Source organism: Pseudopodoces humilis, chromosome 1, assembly GCF_049639895.1.
Source record: "Pseudopodoces humilis isolate 2021_Gansu_Grassland_sample_001 chromosome 1, ASM4963989v1, whole genome shotgun sequence".
NCBI classification, from domain to species: Eukaryota; Metazoa; Chordata; class Aves; order Passeriformes; family Paridae; genus Pseudopodoces; species Pseudopodoces humilis.
The window spans coordinates 50,259,686-50,276,174 of NC_142200.1; the positions used below are offsets into that span (position 1 = coordinate 50,259,686).

Sequence of the window (16,489 nt, forward strand, 5' to 3'; positions counted from 1 at the left end):
TTTAATGTCTTCAGAATTTGTCAAAGACTTTTTTTTTTTTAAGTACTAAGAGTGTGCAAGGCCCAACTCCCACTCTTTAATAATATGCTTAAGAATTTATCTTTGATGAGCTCAATTGTACAAACACTCCGTGAGGTTTATACAGTGAGACTTTTCTCAGCAGCATTAGGCTCAGAATTTGCAGTGTTAATTTGCATTTGAGTTACTTTTGAAATTGATTTGAAATAGATCTTTCAAATCAGACCTGCCTTTCTGGTGAGAATATACCCTTGCAGTTAATGAGATTGCTTATTTCTGTGAAGAGATCAAGAGGTTTTACTTCATCTTCCATCATCCTAGTACAGTTTGCCAGTGGTGCTACTGAATGGTCATAACTGCAAATGAAGCTGCAGTGAGTTCTTGGGACTAAATCCTCTTTATGTAAACCACCTCAAACCTCTTTGAAATTATTGCCATAACAAGTCTTTTATACCGCTCAAGGGCTAAAACCTCTAATTGGACTTTCCATAAGAAACATGGTCACCACAAGGTGCACATTAACAATCTTCAGGAATAATCTTTGTGTAAGGCCTTCTACTCAAGAGATTTACAACATCTCCTACTTCCTATGAAAGTTCATTACCCTGTTTGCACTCTCTACCTAGCAAGTTTTATTGCCTGCAGCAGCCCTGACCTCAACTAATCCTTGTATCCATACCCAAAAGAAGTCTCACTCTGTTCTGGTAATCAAGGAAATGTAATCTCCTCATTCTAGAGACATAATCAAAGGAACATGGTCTCAGATATATTAAGCCTGTTTTGAGATATCCCTATATTAACAAGGGCTAGTAACTGTTTGCCCTAGAAGGTCAACTGGAAAAAAAAGATGGATGAAAGCCAGCAGGAGTAATCTCACTCCTCAACCAGCAGATCCTGTCTTCCTCAGCTCTGTTTTGTTTCACACATTCCTGTTAGTGTGTTTACAGGTATCCAGAATATGCTTACCTTCACTGGTCAGACTGAATTTGAGCTGTGTAGACAAGCAACTAAGGTGGAATTTGCAAAAAGCTTTGCTTAAAAACCTCTAATGGCTCTTTGGCTGAACATCCTGTAAAATGTTGTGATTAACTCCTACTTGTTGAATGTATCTGTGTTTACAATGGTAATTTACATGATATTTGTATACTAGGGGCAAACTGAACTTAATTTGTTCCCATCGGTTTTCCCATTGGCTTTTAAATGGTTCAATGATTAAATACCAATGTGAGCATTGGTCTGTATGTCACTCCCTGAAAACTACCTCTAAACAAGGAGTAATATTCAGGGTCTGTTAGAATCTCTATGCACACTATCTACCTGTCTAAACAAATCAAATTAAAAAATGAGAGAAAAATTAAACTACAGTAGAATATTTGTATAAGGTATTTACAGTATTATAAGGAAAACTTATTAATGATCAAAGCCTATGTCAAGAGCACCTCTTCTCATTGTGATGTGCTGTTTCAAACATCAGTATCCAGTCTAGTCTTGTGATTTAAGAAGTATATTTCCCATCAGCAATCAAAATGCTTTCTCCAACACTTCTTTTTAGAGAATTGATCAAATTCAGAAAGCTATTTCATTCACTAGACTTGCCTAGTTTTCACTGGGTCCTGATTCCAGTGCAAGAAGCACAGCAGGATGAACTCTTAAGTCAATCCCATCTGCTGTGTCACTCAGCTTAAGTAGTGGCGTATCATATCTCTGTCTCTAACCAGCTTTCTTTCTCTTTGCAGCTGTATCTTCACCATCTTCATTTACAATGAAAACTAACACACTGAGCACAACAGTGCCTAATTCTTATTACCCAGGTAACCAGTTTTTTTCTTGGTTTCCAACTTCTGTAGACCTTTCCGTAATAAAAACATATATATTTCTGTTATTATACTTCTTGCCATCAACATTTAATGTATATGTAAGAAACATACCAGTTGCTAACAGTAGCTTTCTGAAAGAAAACTCGGGAACATGTATCAATCATTTACTGTTCTCTCTCTTTTTACCTTTCCTGCATTGACCTGCTTATGATGTATGACAGATCCATTTGTGCCAACTGCAATTTTAGGTGAGAACATTTCCCTTTATCAAAGTTTATTGCTGAAGTAATTTTGGAAGTTGCAGTTCTTGGGGAGCAGACAATAGTATGCAAAAGGCTGGAGCTTTATGCTAAAGGGAGGGGTGGTAGACTTGGCTACACTGAAGTGCAGTTATCAGGTTTGATTACTACTGCCATAGTGCAAGTCAGGGGAGAAAAGACAGAAATAATTTTAACAAGTGGATTTGCAAGGAAATGTTTATGCATGTATTTGGAGTGACACAAAAGAATTTGATTATAGCAGCAATTGAAATAATTTTCCTCATTTTTTTTCTGTCTTATCTCAGAACTGAAGATGTCACTTCTTAAAAGTAACTTTTTTTCCCCTAGTTAAACTACTCAGGATACAGAATATCAGACAAAATACAGTTCTGGCCATCTACCAGCTATCATGTCTTTTGACAATTCTGCAGAGTTTCTGACGTGCTTGTCAAAAAGTGAAGTTTCAGAGAGATGGTATTTTGAACAGCAAAATGATAACATGACACGTAGAGTGTATAGTTTATTATGCATCAGGTATCACAGGGATGAAATAAAACAGTAAAACTTTAGGTTAAAAACATGCAGTTAAAATGTAAAGCATTTCCACTTGGAATTTAGGAAAATCTACTATTGTCGAATGCCAGAAAGAGAGAGGTTTCTGCACAGTGATAAATAGTAAGCATAAGGTGCTATTGCATTTTCAGTGCTTGACTCTAACCCCTTGCTTGTATTCATTTACACCTCCTTCCTGTGCTGACTTTAAACCAAACAGAGGCAGTTTCTAAATAGTAGTTCAAAACATAACAGTGCACTGTAGCAGGAAGTCAAACTCCTTAAGTATTAAACCTATTTATTTATTCATTTTTAATGTATATTTTCACAGTAAATATTTTCATCTCTTTTTTCTTCCAATCACTGTAAAAAATTAAGACCCCTTAACTGATTCCTGCCCTTAAACAGTAAATTAAACAGGCTTACATAGACATAAAGCATATAAGAAGTAAAAGTTTAGGAAGGTGATCTTGAAAATTTGTTATTGTGAAAGAATATTTAGTGCAGTGCACTTCAGTATGATAACTTTGAGAAGGAACTTTGCTGGTTTTATACATTATGTAAATCTGGAAGAAGGTAATGGTAGTGACTGTAACAATGTAATAATCTGCATGCAAATGAAATTTGCAGTGCCTTTTAACTGCCTGAGATGTTAGATTTTTTGTGTGCTTTAGCATTCATTCAACGCTTCATGCAGTAGATGTTCTTTCTGACCTTGTGGGTGGGCAAGGAGAAAAGTACTATTATCAGGAGAAAAACTTAGAGATTTCATATTTGTATTATTTAGTTAAAGCCTTTTTTTTTTTTTGGTTATTTTTGTGATCCTTTTCTGTATAGTAACAATGGTAAAATTATTTGTTAGCTTTTTGTTCCCCCAAGAAATAATCTCTAAGCAAGTAATTCAGCTATCAGGTAAACACACACTGGGAAAAATAAATTCTCTGATTTTACTAAGACTGTAAAATCTTTTAATTAGTTAGGTGTGTATTTTATGGCCTACTACTGAAAACCTGTGCTTACTCATCTCAGAAAATATTGTTGTTATTTCACTGAATAAAATAAATATTTTTGTAACTTTACATGTTAAAAATTTAGTACTGTTTTATGAATGGTGTTCCATTCAGATTAGATCTCTCTCCCAATATGTGCTTTTGACAGTCTGTACAGAAATAGTATTGTATCTGAGGTAAATCAAATTAACTATGCTTCAGCTGGTAGAGGAATACAGCTGTTAACAAAGCATGCAGTGTTTTAATTACAAGTAATACCTTCTCTTGCTGTCTTCCACTGTCCAAAGAAGTTGTGTTAAACTGCAGGATCAAGCCCATAGTTAGAACTAAATTATCTCAGTGTGACCTCCTGGGAAAGGTACAAGTCTGGTGAATGGTCGAGTTCAGCTTTCAAAATCTGATAGAAAAGCCACATCACACTTACTGTTTCCAAAGTATATTATTTAATAAATGTTGTGTAGCTCTCTGGGAGTGGGTAAGTGTACAGTAGGACAACTGCAGCTCTAGGAGTATTTAAACCAGACAGACTTCCCATTTGCACATGGACACCGCATCTGAAGGTGCTCACTCTTTGGAAAACTCACAGCCTGAAAAGCTCATGCCATAGTGCTCAGAGGCAAAGTAAAATACTGTAATACACACGGCTCCTAATGTACTATATAAACCAAGGATTAAAAACACTTTATTTAAAAAAGCATAAATGATAACTCCTTCTGTATTAATGCAGCTGTAAGAGATAAAGAAACGGAAAGAGGAAAATTAGTCTGAAACTAGGGAGCTTGCAGGAAAGAGTTCATAAGTATTAAACTGATGCTTGCATAGTACAAGACTTTGATAACTTTGCCTTCATCTTAGTTACTAACAGTCTGTGTTGCAAAGAATTTTGAAGTTTGCAAAAAAGAAAAAAAAATATTCAAATTTTCTAACCTGTTTCTAAAATTGAAATAAGCAACCCAAAAAAATCATTCTCAACTTTCTACACTTTTTTTTGTCTTTTGTGTCTTAGCCACCTTGTAGTTTTCAGGTGCCATTTCAGCAGCAACATACTGTACCTACACTTGTATACCACGCTTCATGCCATGCATCCCAAGGTGCTTTGCAGAACAATTTTATACCACATCAGACAAAAGTTGTAAAATTTTATGACTAAAAGATGAATCCCTTTCCTCTGCATTAGACCAGATTAGCAGACTGACAGGAAAAGGAGTGAAGTGGCCATACTCATACCCATACAATTTTTTCTGCTGTTTTTGGTTTAGGTGTCAGTGCACAGTTCATATTGACTGTATGTTAGGACCAGATTTCATTTGTCTTAGTGGGAATTGAGGGGACCTCAAACCATCTTTGAAATATGATTTCAGTAGTACAACTAAGCCCAGAATCTCACCTTTAACAAGGTGTGTTAGTATTTTTGGTGTGTACATGAGAATCTGGGACCTTTCCATACAGCGTATTTGTGGAACTTTCTCCTATAATATATCTAACTTATAAAAGTGAAAACATTGTTTGAATGCTTCCCTTTCATATGGCTTATTTTACAAAGTAGTATTTTTTAAAAAAATACCTTATTTTATAAACATTATACAGATTTAGGGTTTTTTTTCAATGTTCAGTCAGAGAGGAATAGCTTGAATAAGTCAAAGCACCATTTAACAATTTTGGTTAAAATTTAAAAACTCTTAAGATATATAAAATTACTATTTGAGTAAACAGATAAAATATTTATGATGATTCTAGGACCTTAGAATTTGGGGTGGGTTTTTTCTCTTGTCAAGTCTGAATAAATTTTTTAGAATTCCATTTATACAGGAAGCAAGTCATATTGCTTCCTTAGGTAGAGTGCACTTTCACATCTATTTACTTCTAAGTATGGGTTTTGATCTCAGTTCCATCTGTGTGAATTGACTCACAGTATGACACCTTGGTTTTAGTAAATCTAATTTCTACTGTGAAACTGAGATCAGAATCTGACTCATTTAGGGAATCATTCTGTAAAGACTAAATTAATTAAAAACATAAAATTACCTGTAATTATTAATGTAGTACTGTTGCTTATGCCCTGTTTCCTTTTTCTCCTCCTCTTTTTTTCTCCTGATATGTATCTTCTTAAAAGTGCCAATCAATGGTAAGTTGCCCATTTGCCCCATGGAAAAGATGTGGAGGGTTGGGAGAAGTATGTGTCTCATAAAAACTTTAACCAGCCCACGGGGGTCTCCTGTTTGTTGGCTTGCATGTCAGTTGACATATAACATTCCATGCCTGATGTGGTGGCTCATGATACACCGTGGTCCTAAAGCATGTTCAGCAGTCAGTCAAGACATTTCTCCTTACCAGATGATCCTTTGCATTTGTCCTCTTGTAGTTTGTCTCCAAGTGTCGTTTTCAGATCTACATTTCCATTGCAGTCCTAGCTTAATGAAACCATAAGCCATTTTGTGCATCTTTTTATTTTGCTCACTCCAAACATTTGCTCTAAATTTGCAGTGTAAAATACAGCACTTTAGTAGTCTATAAAAGATGCAAGTCCAGTTTCATTCCATGGGACTTGTTGAAGTTTCAGAATGAAACTTCTATGCAGTTTAAAACAAAACGCCTGTTTTAAAATTTGTTTGCAATCAGCTAGCAATATTTAAAACAATCTTAGAGTTTGGACTGCTCTGCAATGCTTCCATTGTAGAACTATGGACTTTGCCTCATTCCAGTCAGTCTTGCAATTTCCGTGTGTAAACTGCTCATGGATTTACTGTTCTTCTGGTGTAGCCTTCACAGACAGAACCAATGCTGATGGTGTCAGATTTCTGCCATTCGTCTAGAAATCTTTGTAGTTTCTATTTCATTCAATAAGTGAAAATGAGCCAGTACGTGATGATATACTCTTTTTCTAGATGAAACCCACACGATGGCCAGTGACACAAGCAGCCTGGTCCAATCCCATACGTATAAGAAGAGAGATCCGGTGGACGTGCCCTACCAGACCGGACAGCTCCATCCAGCCATCCGTGTAGCTGACTTGCTACAGCACATCACACAGATGAAGTGTGCAGAAGGCTACGGATTTAAAGAGGAGTATGAAGTAAGTGTCAAGTCTAAGGATCTGATTATTATGTCTTCTGCACCACTGGTTGTATGTGTCTGATGCTGAGTTTTTGCGAGTGTGTATACTGCTTGCGTTTTACAAGAGGTGGTGGTTTTTTGAACTTTGTCATGCCAGCTTTGTGTTATAAAAGTTGCTTAAATATGTAATTGTTTAAACTGGTATTTGTAGTATTAGATTTCCAAAACCCATGCTTCAGGCCACTTCCAAAGTCACTGATGACATTTTTTTCCCCTGGAACGTAGAAAACAATTCATTCCCAGGAGGACCTAATCACTTGTCAACTTTCATTTGTGTGATTGACTTAAACAAGTTTGTTCCTGTGAGGTTTTTTATGCCACTGTTATTTAGAAGTGATAGAATTGAAAATTCTTGTGTTTGGAAAAGATTTGCTCATCAGCCAAAACCTTTTATGCCCGCATTAAGCCTAGAGGAATACTACAATTAATTTATTAAAAAGAAAATAAAATCAAGACTGTAAAATGGAATTTATAGTGCAACCAATGACATGGCTTTTTAACTACAGTGGATCAAATGATTCTGCTGAGAAACAATTTCCAGGAAAATCACTTAATTTTCAGCCTACCAAGCTGATGAATGGCATCCCATTACAGACAGTAGGTGTAGTCATGACTAATGCCAGTAGATGCAGTACGTATCAGGGTGCAGTTTGTTAATAGTGGCAGGGAAGGAGGATTTAAAATAATGAAGCTGGAACCCAAAAGCTCCTCTTTATCTATGGAAACTTTTATAATCAGGGTGAACTATAACTAGCCCTATATTTGAGGGTTTTTTTCTATTGAACTACTGCAGTAATGCTCTTTTTCCTCCATATGCAGTGAATGACTGCCCAATGTATTCTAGCACTGCAAAGGTTGCACATCTCTTTGTTTACATTTCTGGCAGACTGATACTGTCCTCTTTACAAATTTTAACCAGACAACAAAATAATTTCTTCCTTATATATTATCAGAAGGATAAATGTCCAAATGAAAAGGAAGAAACTTTGACAGGGGATTTGTTTTGAATGAAGTCTCATAGATGGTTTTTGCTCTAACAAGACATCAGGATTATATAGTCTCACCAGGGAAAGAGTTTGATTCAGGAGAAATTCACACAGGATTCACTCTGAAAATAAATCTTTGGAAGAGAACAGAAAGTAAAGTAGCACACTGCCCATTAGGAGCACTTCAGAGGAGTGCAAGAATACAGAGCACTTGCTGTCATGGATAGTTTTAATTGCTTTAAAATAAAACTTAATAATTAGGGCCACTATTCTCAATAATTTGGGCTGTAGTTCACCATATAAGCGTATATATGTAATTTTAGGTCCTGTTAGTGTCATGCACAAGTTTTTGGTGTAGCACAACTGACACAAAAGATAAATGTTGAAAAACCGTCTTTGAGCAGGCTGGTACTTACTTGATCACTACTCAGCTTTGCGTTAGGATTTACCCACTTGGGATACTGAGTATGTATAGCTCCAAGTACTCAGGGGCTTGGGGGAACACCCTGTTATGCGGGATTTTACCCCTTTGTTCTCCTGGGAGAAGGCTCCTGTTCCTGCAGGCGGGATCAGGCCCTTGCTCTGGGCTGGAGGGACCGATATTGTGCCTGTCTGTAGAACCAGCAAACATGCAGACATGTCCTTAGGGCCACACCGGTAGCGACTTCACTGCCTGCTTTCCCGTCTGTTCCTCGGGCATGGAAAGAACACAAATGCGTTTCTGTAAGCTGTGGGCTTGAATGCAGACCTTCATTTGTGGCCTAGTGGAGTGCGAATGACCGGGATTACACAGAAATCCTTGAACTCTGCTAAATATCTGCATAGCTGGTCTGCAGTGGATCTTTAAAATCCTTTCTATCCCCTGCCAGACCCATAAGAAAGGAGAGATTTTATCTTGGCTCCAGTGGTGTTAGATGTCACACTGACAGGGTAACGTTGGCCTGATTTCCCAAGCACCCCTACACTGATTGTGGGTTATTTAATCTGTTCCCCAGTACTACAGCATGGGAGAGCTTTCACTGGACATGAGGGAGCCTCATTGCTCATTTTCTTTCTGCATTAAAGAAACAAAGAAACTAGAAAACGGAAAAGTGACTTCTGCAATTCATCACTTCTTCCTCCTTACACGTGTCACCTTTTGGTTTCAGACTCAGTGCTTTCACAGGGGTTTCACTATATCCTTTCTCAAAAATATCCATCTGTCAAAGGGCCATAAATCCAAGTAGCGAGTTCATCTGCTTCTTAAACAGATCAATTAATTAGGCTACTGAAGGCCAGCATGGTTTGGCATAGCTAGGGCAGAAACAGATAAATTCATTAAAGTCTTACAATTTCAGATAAGTTTTATTTTTAATCCTGCTTTTGGATTGACTTAAATTGGTGACTACTCAGTGTAAAGTGGTTCTTTGCCAAATTGAGGTTAGTTGACATAAGACAGTTCCAAATCGATTTCAGAGTGTCCACACAGGAGCTTGGACTGCTTTAACAAAATTGATTTAAAAACACACCTTTAATTAAACCAGTGCAACTTTGTGTAGATAAAGCCTTGAAAAATCAATTTCACATTATGTTCCATGACAGGGAGTTCTGAGCTTCCATTATCTCAAAACCAGAGGTTCCTTTGAAAAGCCAAGATTTGCAAAGGGTGTCCTGCTCAGATCAGCCTCACTTACTGTCACTAACAGGACTGTGTCAATAACAGAATTTTAAAAAAGATTCATCCATGTAGCTTTATCTTTAAGGCTTTCCTCCCTATCGTTTGTATCATCTTCCCTCTCCTCCCCTTCTGTCAAACACAGCCTTTCTCAAGGTTTTCTGGCAGTTAACTGTTTCAGTCCGGAAAATATTTTGTATCATTAAACCAATACTATTTCAGATATAATAATATTATATACTGTCAAATAAACTGCACTGAATATGTTCCTTCTGTGCTGCATGGTGTTCATTCTGATGTGTTACACCAATGTAACTGAACTAATGTCTGAATTATCATAGTTAAATAGATGAATATGGGCTCAGGATGCCTGTCAAGGTCAGAAACATGAAATATATTATCTAATGTGTGTTAAACAATTCATTTCAGTTTAGCACTTCTGAGCACCTATTATAGATTGGCAAAAGTATTTAAAAATAGGTTATCTGGCCATGGTCATTGTTCAGCTATACCTTAGGTGGTTGTGGTCAAAGGTGATCATTAAAAGTGGATAATTTAAAGAGAATTTGGAGATGAGTGTTGAAAATAATTGTGGGTATGACGGAAATTCTGTTTCAATAGCAGTGTATTCATTTAAATGGAACTTCAGAAGATATACTAATGTAGATATGCTAAAGTGGATGTGGTAATCGTCAGTAAAACCCAACTCACTAAGAAACAAAAATGGGGAGGAAAACTCCCTAAAACCAGTAGAAATACAGATCCTTGTTTGCGGAGACAGAAAGTATTGCAGACAAGCAGGAATTTTTTTCATGGAGGTTGTTTGCCCCATAGGTGCCTACTTTGGATTTATTTTTTCTCCAAAACATTCTTAGAATAATGTCTAACTTTGAAAGAAGTCTGGTGTAATTTCCATTTTCTGCTGTCAGGCAAAGCCATAACAGACCAGAATCCTGTCACTCAAACCCAGTCTCCAGTTGCATCTTTTCTTTCTCTTTGGTTCCTGCTGGAAGACAAATTTGCTGCCACACAACACTTTAAGACTTGTGTTTCTGGGACCCTATTCTGAAATCTTGAAAACAGTAGGAAATTTGAGTATTTCTTTATGTTATTATAGCTACTGGTAGGACACAGCTGTCCCTATTTTTTCCTGCGTGTTCCTTGTGACTCCAACTAATCTTTCTCACCTCCAACCTGTACATTTTTATCACACCTTTTTCTCTGATTTTATTTGATATTCTGCAACACCTGAGAAACACCTGACTGAGACAGTCAGTACCACAATCAGTGCAGGTTATTTTCTATCTCACAAGACAGATGTTACACAGAAAACAGATACTGGAACAGTGGGTGAGGATGGGGGTGTAAATACAGGAAGGACAGCATCTGTGCCTTCAAGAACCAGGAGCAGGTAACTGTTTATCTCTGTTTTTGTAGTACAGAGGAAAACTCATTAGAGATTTTAAATGTAACATAGATAGAGATGGAAGTGAAAGAGTTGGAACTTGTCCAGTGAAAAATGGCATGGAAAATTGTTAGAAGTACTCATCCATAGAGATCACTGCTATTATTTTTTTTTCAAGTTTCATCTGTTTAGATGGAGCTCAGAACAACCACGGAATGCCCAGTTCAAGTGTTAATCTGTAATATTGGCAAGTTGCATTGGTTTGGGTAAGCCATATATTACTATGTAAGTGTTCTCTCATACGTAATGAGGGATAACCCCAACAAATTGGGATATGGAGGTCCTTTATATGAGGCAGGTACTCCTCCTTTATTAAAGAATTTTCTTCAGACATAACCACTTGCTTCACACTGCTGTGGGATCTACAAAAGCCTTCCAACAACACCAGGTAACTTGTTCCTGGTTGGGATTATCCCAGACACTTGAGCACAGGAGGACTTGGCACTGTGGAGACCATATGTAGGAAGGTTGAAAGAAGTAGTAAAAACTGGCAACTGCCTTATCCACAAAGTATGTTTTGGTTTGTAAATCCTAAGGTACTCCAGCTCAATACCAAATTGTTGAAATAAAGGAATCCCAAACCTGAAACAACATTCACTGGTGAATAAACTATGTTGTTAGTGACAGCTTCCCAGTGCATGCAATGTCCTTTTAAGTCTTGTAGAGGAATAGGTGACTTCCAGTTGTTGATCAGCAAGAATCAGTTGTCAGCAATTTTAACTGTGTGGCAGTTTGGGATTTTTTTCCATTCAGAGGAAGGGCAGTTAGTTTGTTGAATATCTGTTGTTGTCAGTGAGTTTTATGCAATTCTAAACCTATCCTTTATCACCCTGAATTTCTCTTCCTAACAGATTTCACACGGATGAGAAGTGCTGTCACAGTGCTTAATATCATTCATGTGACACTGCCTTATGTCACAGTGTGGTTAACTGCCCAGGGATCAAGATGTCCCACAGCTTTCTAAGTCACACTGTTTTCCCTCTCCCACTCTTCCTAAATGCATTCTCCTCCAATTTAAATAAAATGCTTGTATATGCAGAAACAGCTCTCTGATTTGTTTTGTTTAAGCAGGTTTAATTAGAATTTATTCTTATCAATGAAAATAAATTTAGGCAGGTCATGGCTTCATTAGAAAGGCTTTGTGCTTTTATCTGTTTGAATAATAAAATTGCAGAGGGGTATAGACTAGAACACTTCCAGTATCTTTAGGATTACTCTCAATGGGGTGAAGGCAGCTGTTTGCTCATGCTGTGATTCAGCTATTTTTGGTACTGATCAGTCTGTGATTTACTTGGGTATGGACTTCTTGTTTTCTTCTTAGCAGCCTAAACAGTCTGAATTGTGTGTGATCTCAGGCAGGACACCTAACAAGAACAAGGATACCTAATTCAGCCAAATTTTTTTCTTCATGAAAGTCTGCCAGACTTAGTCCTGTATGTAAAGTTTAGATTATGCTTTAAGGAAATCCTGGTAGCTTTAAACTGCATCTTTGATGACCATTGTATCTCTCCAAGCAGTTAAAACAGGGACTGGTGGTATTGATCCACTCAGAAAAATGTTGGTCCACTCAAAAGTCGTGAGATATAGATTGTTAAGCTGATCAATTGGATGGATAAACGAGTGCAGGTTATTCTTGTGTAGGAACTCTGGCAGCTGTTTCAATCATTCACTGCTTCCACTGAGTCTGGTAGTCCTGGCTCATGCTGAGGCAAACTTATGAATGAGTACAAAATATGTCAGCAAGAAAAAATGTGCTGTAACATGCCATTTTTTCTTGGTCCTGAAGATTCCCTGGGAGTCTTTTCCATGATCAGGTATTTAGCAGGCATTTGTTTTATATCTCAGCATAGCTGGACTGAAAATCTAAATCTAATCTAAAGCATGATGAGCACCTCTGATGTTATTCCTGATCCATAATGAGTGAGCCTACATAAGCATTTAAAATGGATAATTTTAACTGTTGCATGCAGTTTTGTGGATGTGCCTCTGGCACTTCATTATCCTGTGGTAATAAAGTTTCAATTTGCTTTAGGAGGTTGTGGGGTTTTTTTTCCATCCTGAGTCCAGCCATCACAGCAGTCTTTCAGAACTCGTTTTAATCTTCCCCCCCTTTTTCCTGACCTACGACTCCATCATTAGGATCTTTTATTCTCTGAAGCCATTGCAAAATCTTTCTCAGTTTATTCTGGAAAGATTTGTGAGCATGTGAAATGTAAAATTGGAGCAATAACAGAAATAGTTTCCAAGTTTCAGTGATTATTGTCAACTTAGTACTGAGCAGATCTTTGAAAATACTGTATCCACGTGTGGTAAGTCCAAGTAATTAACACAGAGGTTATATAATATTAATGGAAAGAATTAACCTTTTCCATCCTACTGCTTCCTTCCTACATGTTTGGATGTACACAGAGGTCTGTTATTATTAATAACAAACACACATCATTCCACTGTTTTAGCATGTGAAATCTGTTGAACGTTATTCTCCTGCCTGTCTTGTCTTTGTCCCCTTTGGCAGCCACGGGTTGAGAAACAGTCAAACTGCACTAAGCAGACTTCTCAGTGTATTTTACTCTGGTGGTCAGTCAGTCATTTTTGCCAACTGATCCTGCTACTATGCTTTTGCTAGTATCAAATCTATGCTCTCTCTGTACCTATTGAAATCAGGGTTTAATTTCAGATTTAGCCAATCTATGTATTGTTACAGGCTGTTGAACAAGACAGTAGGAAACTAAATGAGGCCACTGAACGTCATTTCAGCCATAATGTGAGTTTCCAGAGGGAAATCTGAAAGAATGGCTTTAATGCTAACAGCAGTAAGGTGATAGGTTAAACATGCTAAATGCTAGTGACAAGTATGATTTGAAAGAAAAGTTTTTGAAGCATTGCAGGCTATTTGCTGCATATTTGCACCAGCCTGACTTATTAATTATTCAAATAAGACATTGAATATTTGATCAGAATCTGTAATCCCTTCTTCAGTTAACATATTATTTACTTTTGAAAAGTGCTGATGTACCATACTTTTCCCGTTGCACCTGCAAAAATGAATTGGTCCAATTTATGTGCACAGAATAATATATTGTGCTGTAATGTTCAAGATATTATTCATCACTTCCTACTCATATAAACCTTCTTACCTTCTTCATATTTTATTAGTGCCCTTTAAAAAGACATAAAAAATCAGTCATGAAGTTATTCCATTTTAAATTATGCAGATGATGTTAAGTGCAATTATAATCTATTAATTATATATATACACTCCGTGTTTTCTATAGATTGCGTTTATTCACTACAAATAATCAGGCATTTTAGTGCATTGCTGGACTCATGACCAGAGCATTATTACTGGCTGTTTGTAAAGTGAGAGAAACACTTTTCAAATCAAATTAAGCGTAATTTAGCTATTGGGATTTTCGTTCAGCATCAGTTTATCCACAGCATATGTAAAACATGCAATATTTTCTATAATGCATTTGTTTTAAATAAGTTAAAGTAGTCATTACAAATTTTTCAAGAAATTAAAATTTATATTTTTATATAGCCTGTGGCTCAGAGTGTCTTTTAAGAAGTTTTCTATCTGGAATACGAGACTTCTTCCATGTTTCCTGTAGTGTTTTAGTGATTGTCCTGTCAATGGAACACATGCTCATCATTTTCTGGCAGGAATGATTTTTTTGTTGTTGTTAAAGCCATAATGATTTGATTGGCCCAAAAGAGTCTGCAGGAGGTGTTAAGTCCACTGAAAATCTGCCAGGTCATAATTGGGCAGACAAGGGGGCTGGCAAGCTTCTGTTCTCTCCTGCTGGTTCCCTGCCATTGCCTCTGTCTGTGTGATAGCTGCTCCCCTGGTTACCCATCACACTGGGAATCTGTGATGCCCCTGCCTGCTCTGTTGTGGGGCTGTGCTGATTTCTGAGCTGCTTGGCTCTGCATCTGTCTCATTAATTAACAGTGAGGTTGCCCTGGGTCCACAGCAAGTCATTTCAGAGGTGTAGGGGACATGGCCTGCTAAACAGCTGTGAGAAGGTGCAGTCACCTTAGTCAGGCAAAGATGAGCAGAGTAATGATGGGCAGAAAATCGGCCTCCAGAGCAAAGCTGATGGGAAGTCCAGAGCACCCCTGGAAACAAAGCAGCCCAGGAGGTGTGCAGAAGGAAAAGCAGGCTGGCTTTGGGGACTTGTGAAATACTGTCAGTGAGAGACAGAATTTCAGAAATGGTATGATGGCAGCATCAGCCACGTAAAATTATTGGAGGTATTGGGTTTGCAGCTCAGTTCAAGACTGATGAAAATTCATAATATTGACACTTCTTCACGAGACAGAAACATCAGGTCGGAGTCACTGGACATAAATCCACACACAAAAGCTGAAAGGTTTACGTCTGTAACATGATTCGGAAGCCAAGACAGGGAAGACCTTAAGCACATGTTTTTAAGTTCAGTTGGTTTTAAAGGGATTTAAGGGTCCACTGTTTTGAAGTTGCTTTGAATCTACCTTCTTTCCTGTTTTACATTTTACAATTTACATAAATGGAAGCCACACAAGGGACATCATAGGCGTGCTCATATAATAGTGAAGAAGCTTGTATATCTATCCACAAAAACGGTGCAGTTTCTTCCTCTTAATATCTTAAAAAGATTCATGACTGACAGTGCTCTGCTTTGGTCTATGTTAAAAATAAGTGACATATGTTTCTTTTAAAATCAGCTGAGCTCAGTTATTACTCATCTAGCTTTAAGGTGTTTTCCCTATGCTATAGTAACTGTTCTTAATATATTTACAGAAAAGAAGTTCTTGTATCTACAAGAAAGAGGTCTGGGTTTCCAAGAGACAGGTGATCTCTGCTCTTACTCCACACACCAAAGGGAATAAAAAGAAATGAGGACCTTCCTTGATGCACAGGCTGGGGCTGTTCAGAGGCAGACATTGCTATTTGTTAGCCTTCGGCTAACAAAGGGAGCCTGCAGTAAAGGGGACATAAGATCTTTTTTTGAAATTTTAGATTTTGGTCTCTGTTCTATGCTGAAAGGGTTCCTTTCTGAATAGAATGTCTCCTACTGCTTGCTTTGCAATGGTGGAAGCTTCCACACAGTGCAGTACTGGTTCCTGAACTAAGCATAGTTTCTGATTAGTCTGGGAGATGACAACAGGAATACTTTGCCTTTGATGCTTAAATACTCAGCTGTGTCACAGAGCTTGTGATATGAGATAATATTGCCATTCAGATTGTTTACACTAAATATCTACATGAGTTCTCTCTGTGCTTTCCCTTGCCAAAAATGATGGCCAAGAACAGACTTCCAGTATGACATAACAAATTTTAGAAAGGTAGGTCAGATCCTTCATCCTCTACTCAGGAAATAGCAGTAAAAACTCCTACCTCCAACCCCACATGAATAGTTAGAAAAGAACAGAGGGGACTTAAATAGGTGGGGAAGAGCTTGTAGCGCAAAGTTCTTTTTAGATTTTTCATGTCCTTCCAAAGCCCCCTGAATCTGAAGCATGACTGTCAAGTTGAGACACATGCTTTTTAATCTTGAGAAAGTCTGCATGCAACAGTTCTTCAGTCTTTTGTGATCCCAGTATTTCTCTTCCATGTGCTGTCAACCATTA

At 37.5% G+C, this 16,489-nt stretch overlaps 1 protein-coding gene across 12 annotated transcripts in view; it reads left to right on the forward strand.

Annotated features, from left to right (window-relative positions):
- Nucleotides 1-16,489, forward strand: part of PTPRM (protein tyrosine phosphatase receptor type M) — a 442,950-nt gene that overhangs the window by 348,802 nt on the left and 77,659 nt on the right. For 6 of the 12 annotated variants that reach the window (XM_088050998.1, XM_088051011.1, XM_014256131.2 and 3 more), the window contains 3 exons: nucleotides 1,755-1,829; nucleotides 2,057-2,083; nucleotides 6,543-6,730. In XM_088050998.1, coding sequence (XP_087907124.1) covers nucleotides 1,755-1,829; nucleotides 2,057-2,083; nucleotides 6,543-6,730 — 290 coding nt within the window. The remainder of the gene's footprint in view (nucleotides 1-1,754; nucleotides 1,830-2,056; nucleotides 2,084-6,542; nucleotides 6,731-16,489) is intronic. The other 6 variants (XM_088051003.1, XM_088051024.1, XM_014256159.2 and 3 more) reach the window with 2 other exon arrangements.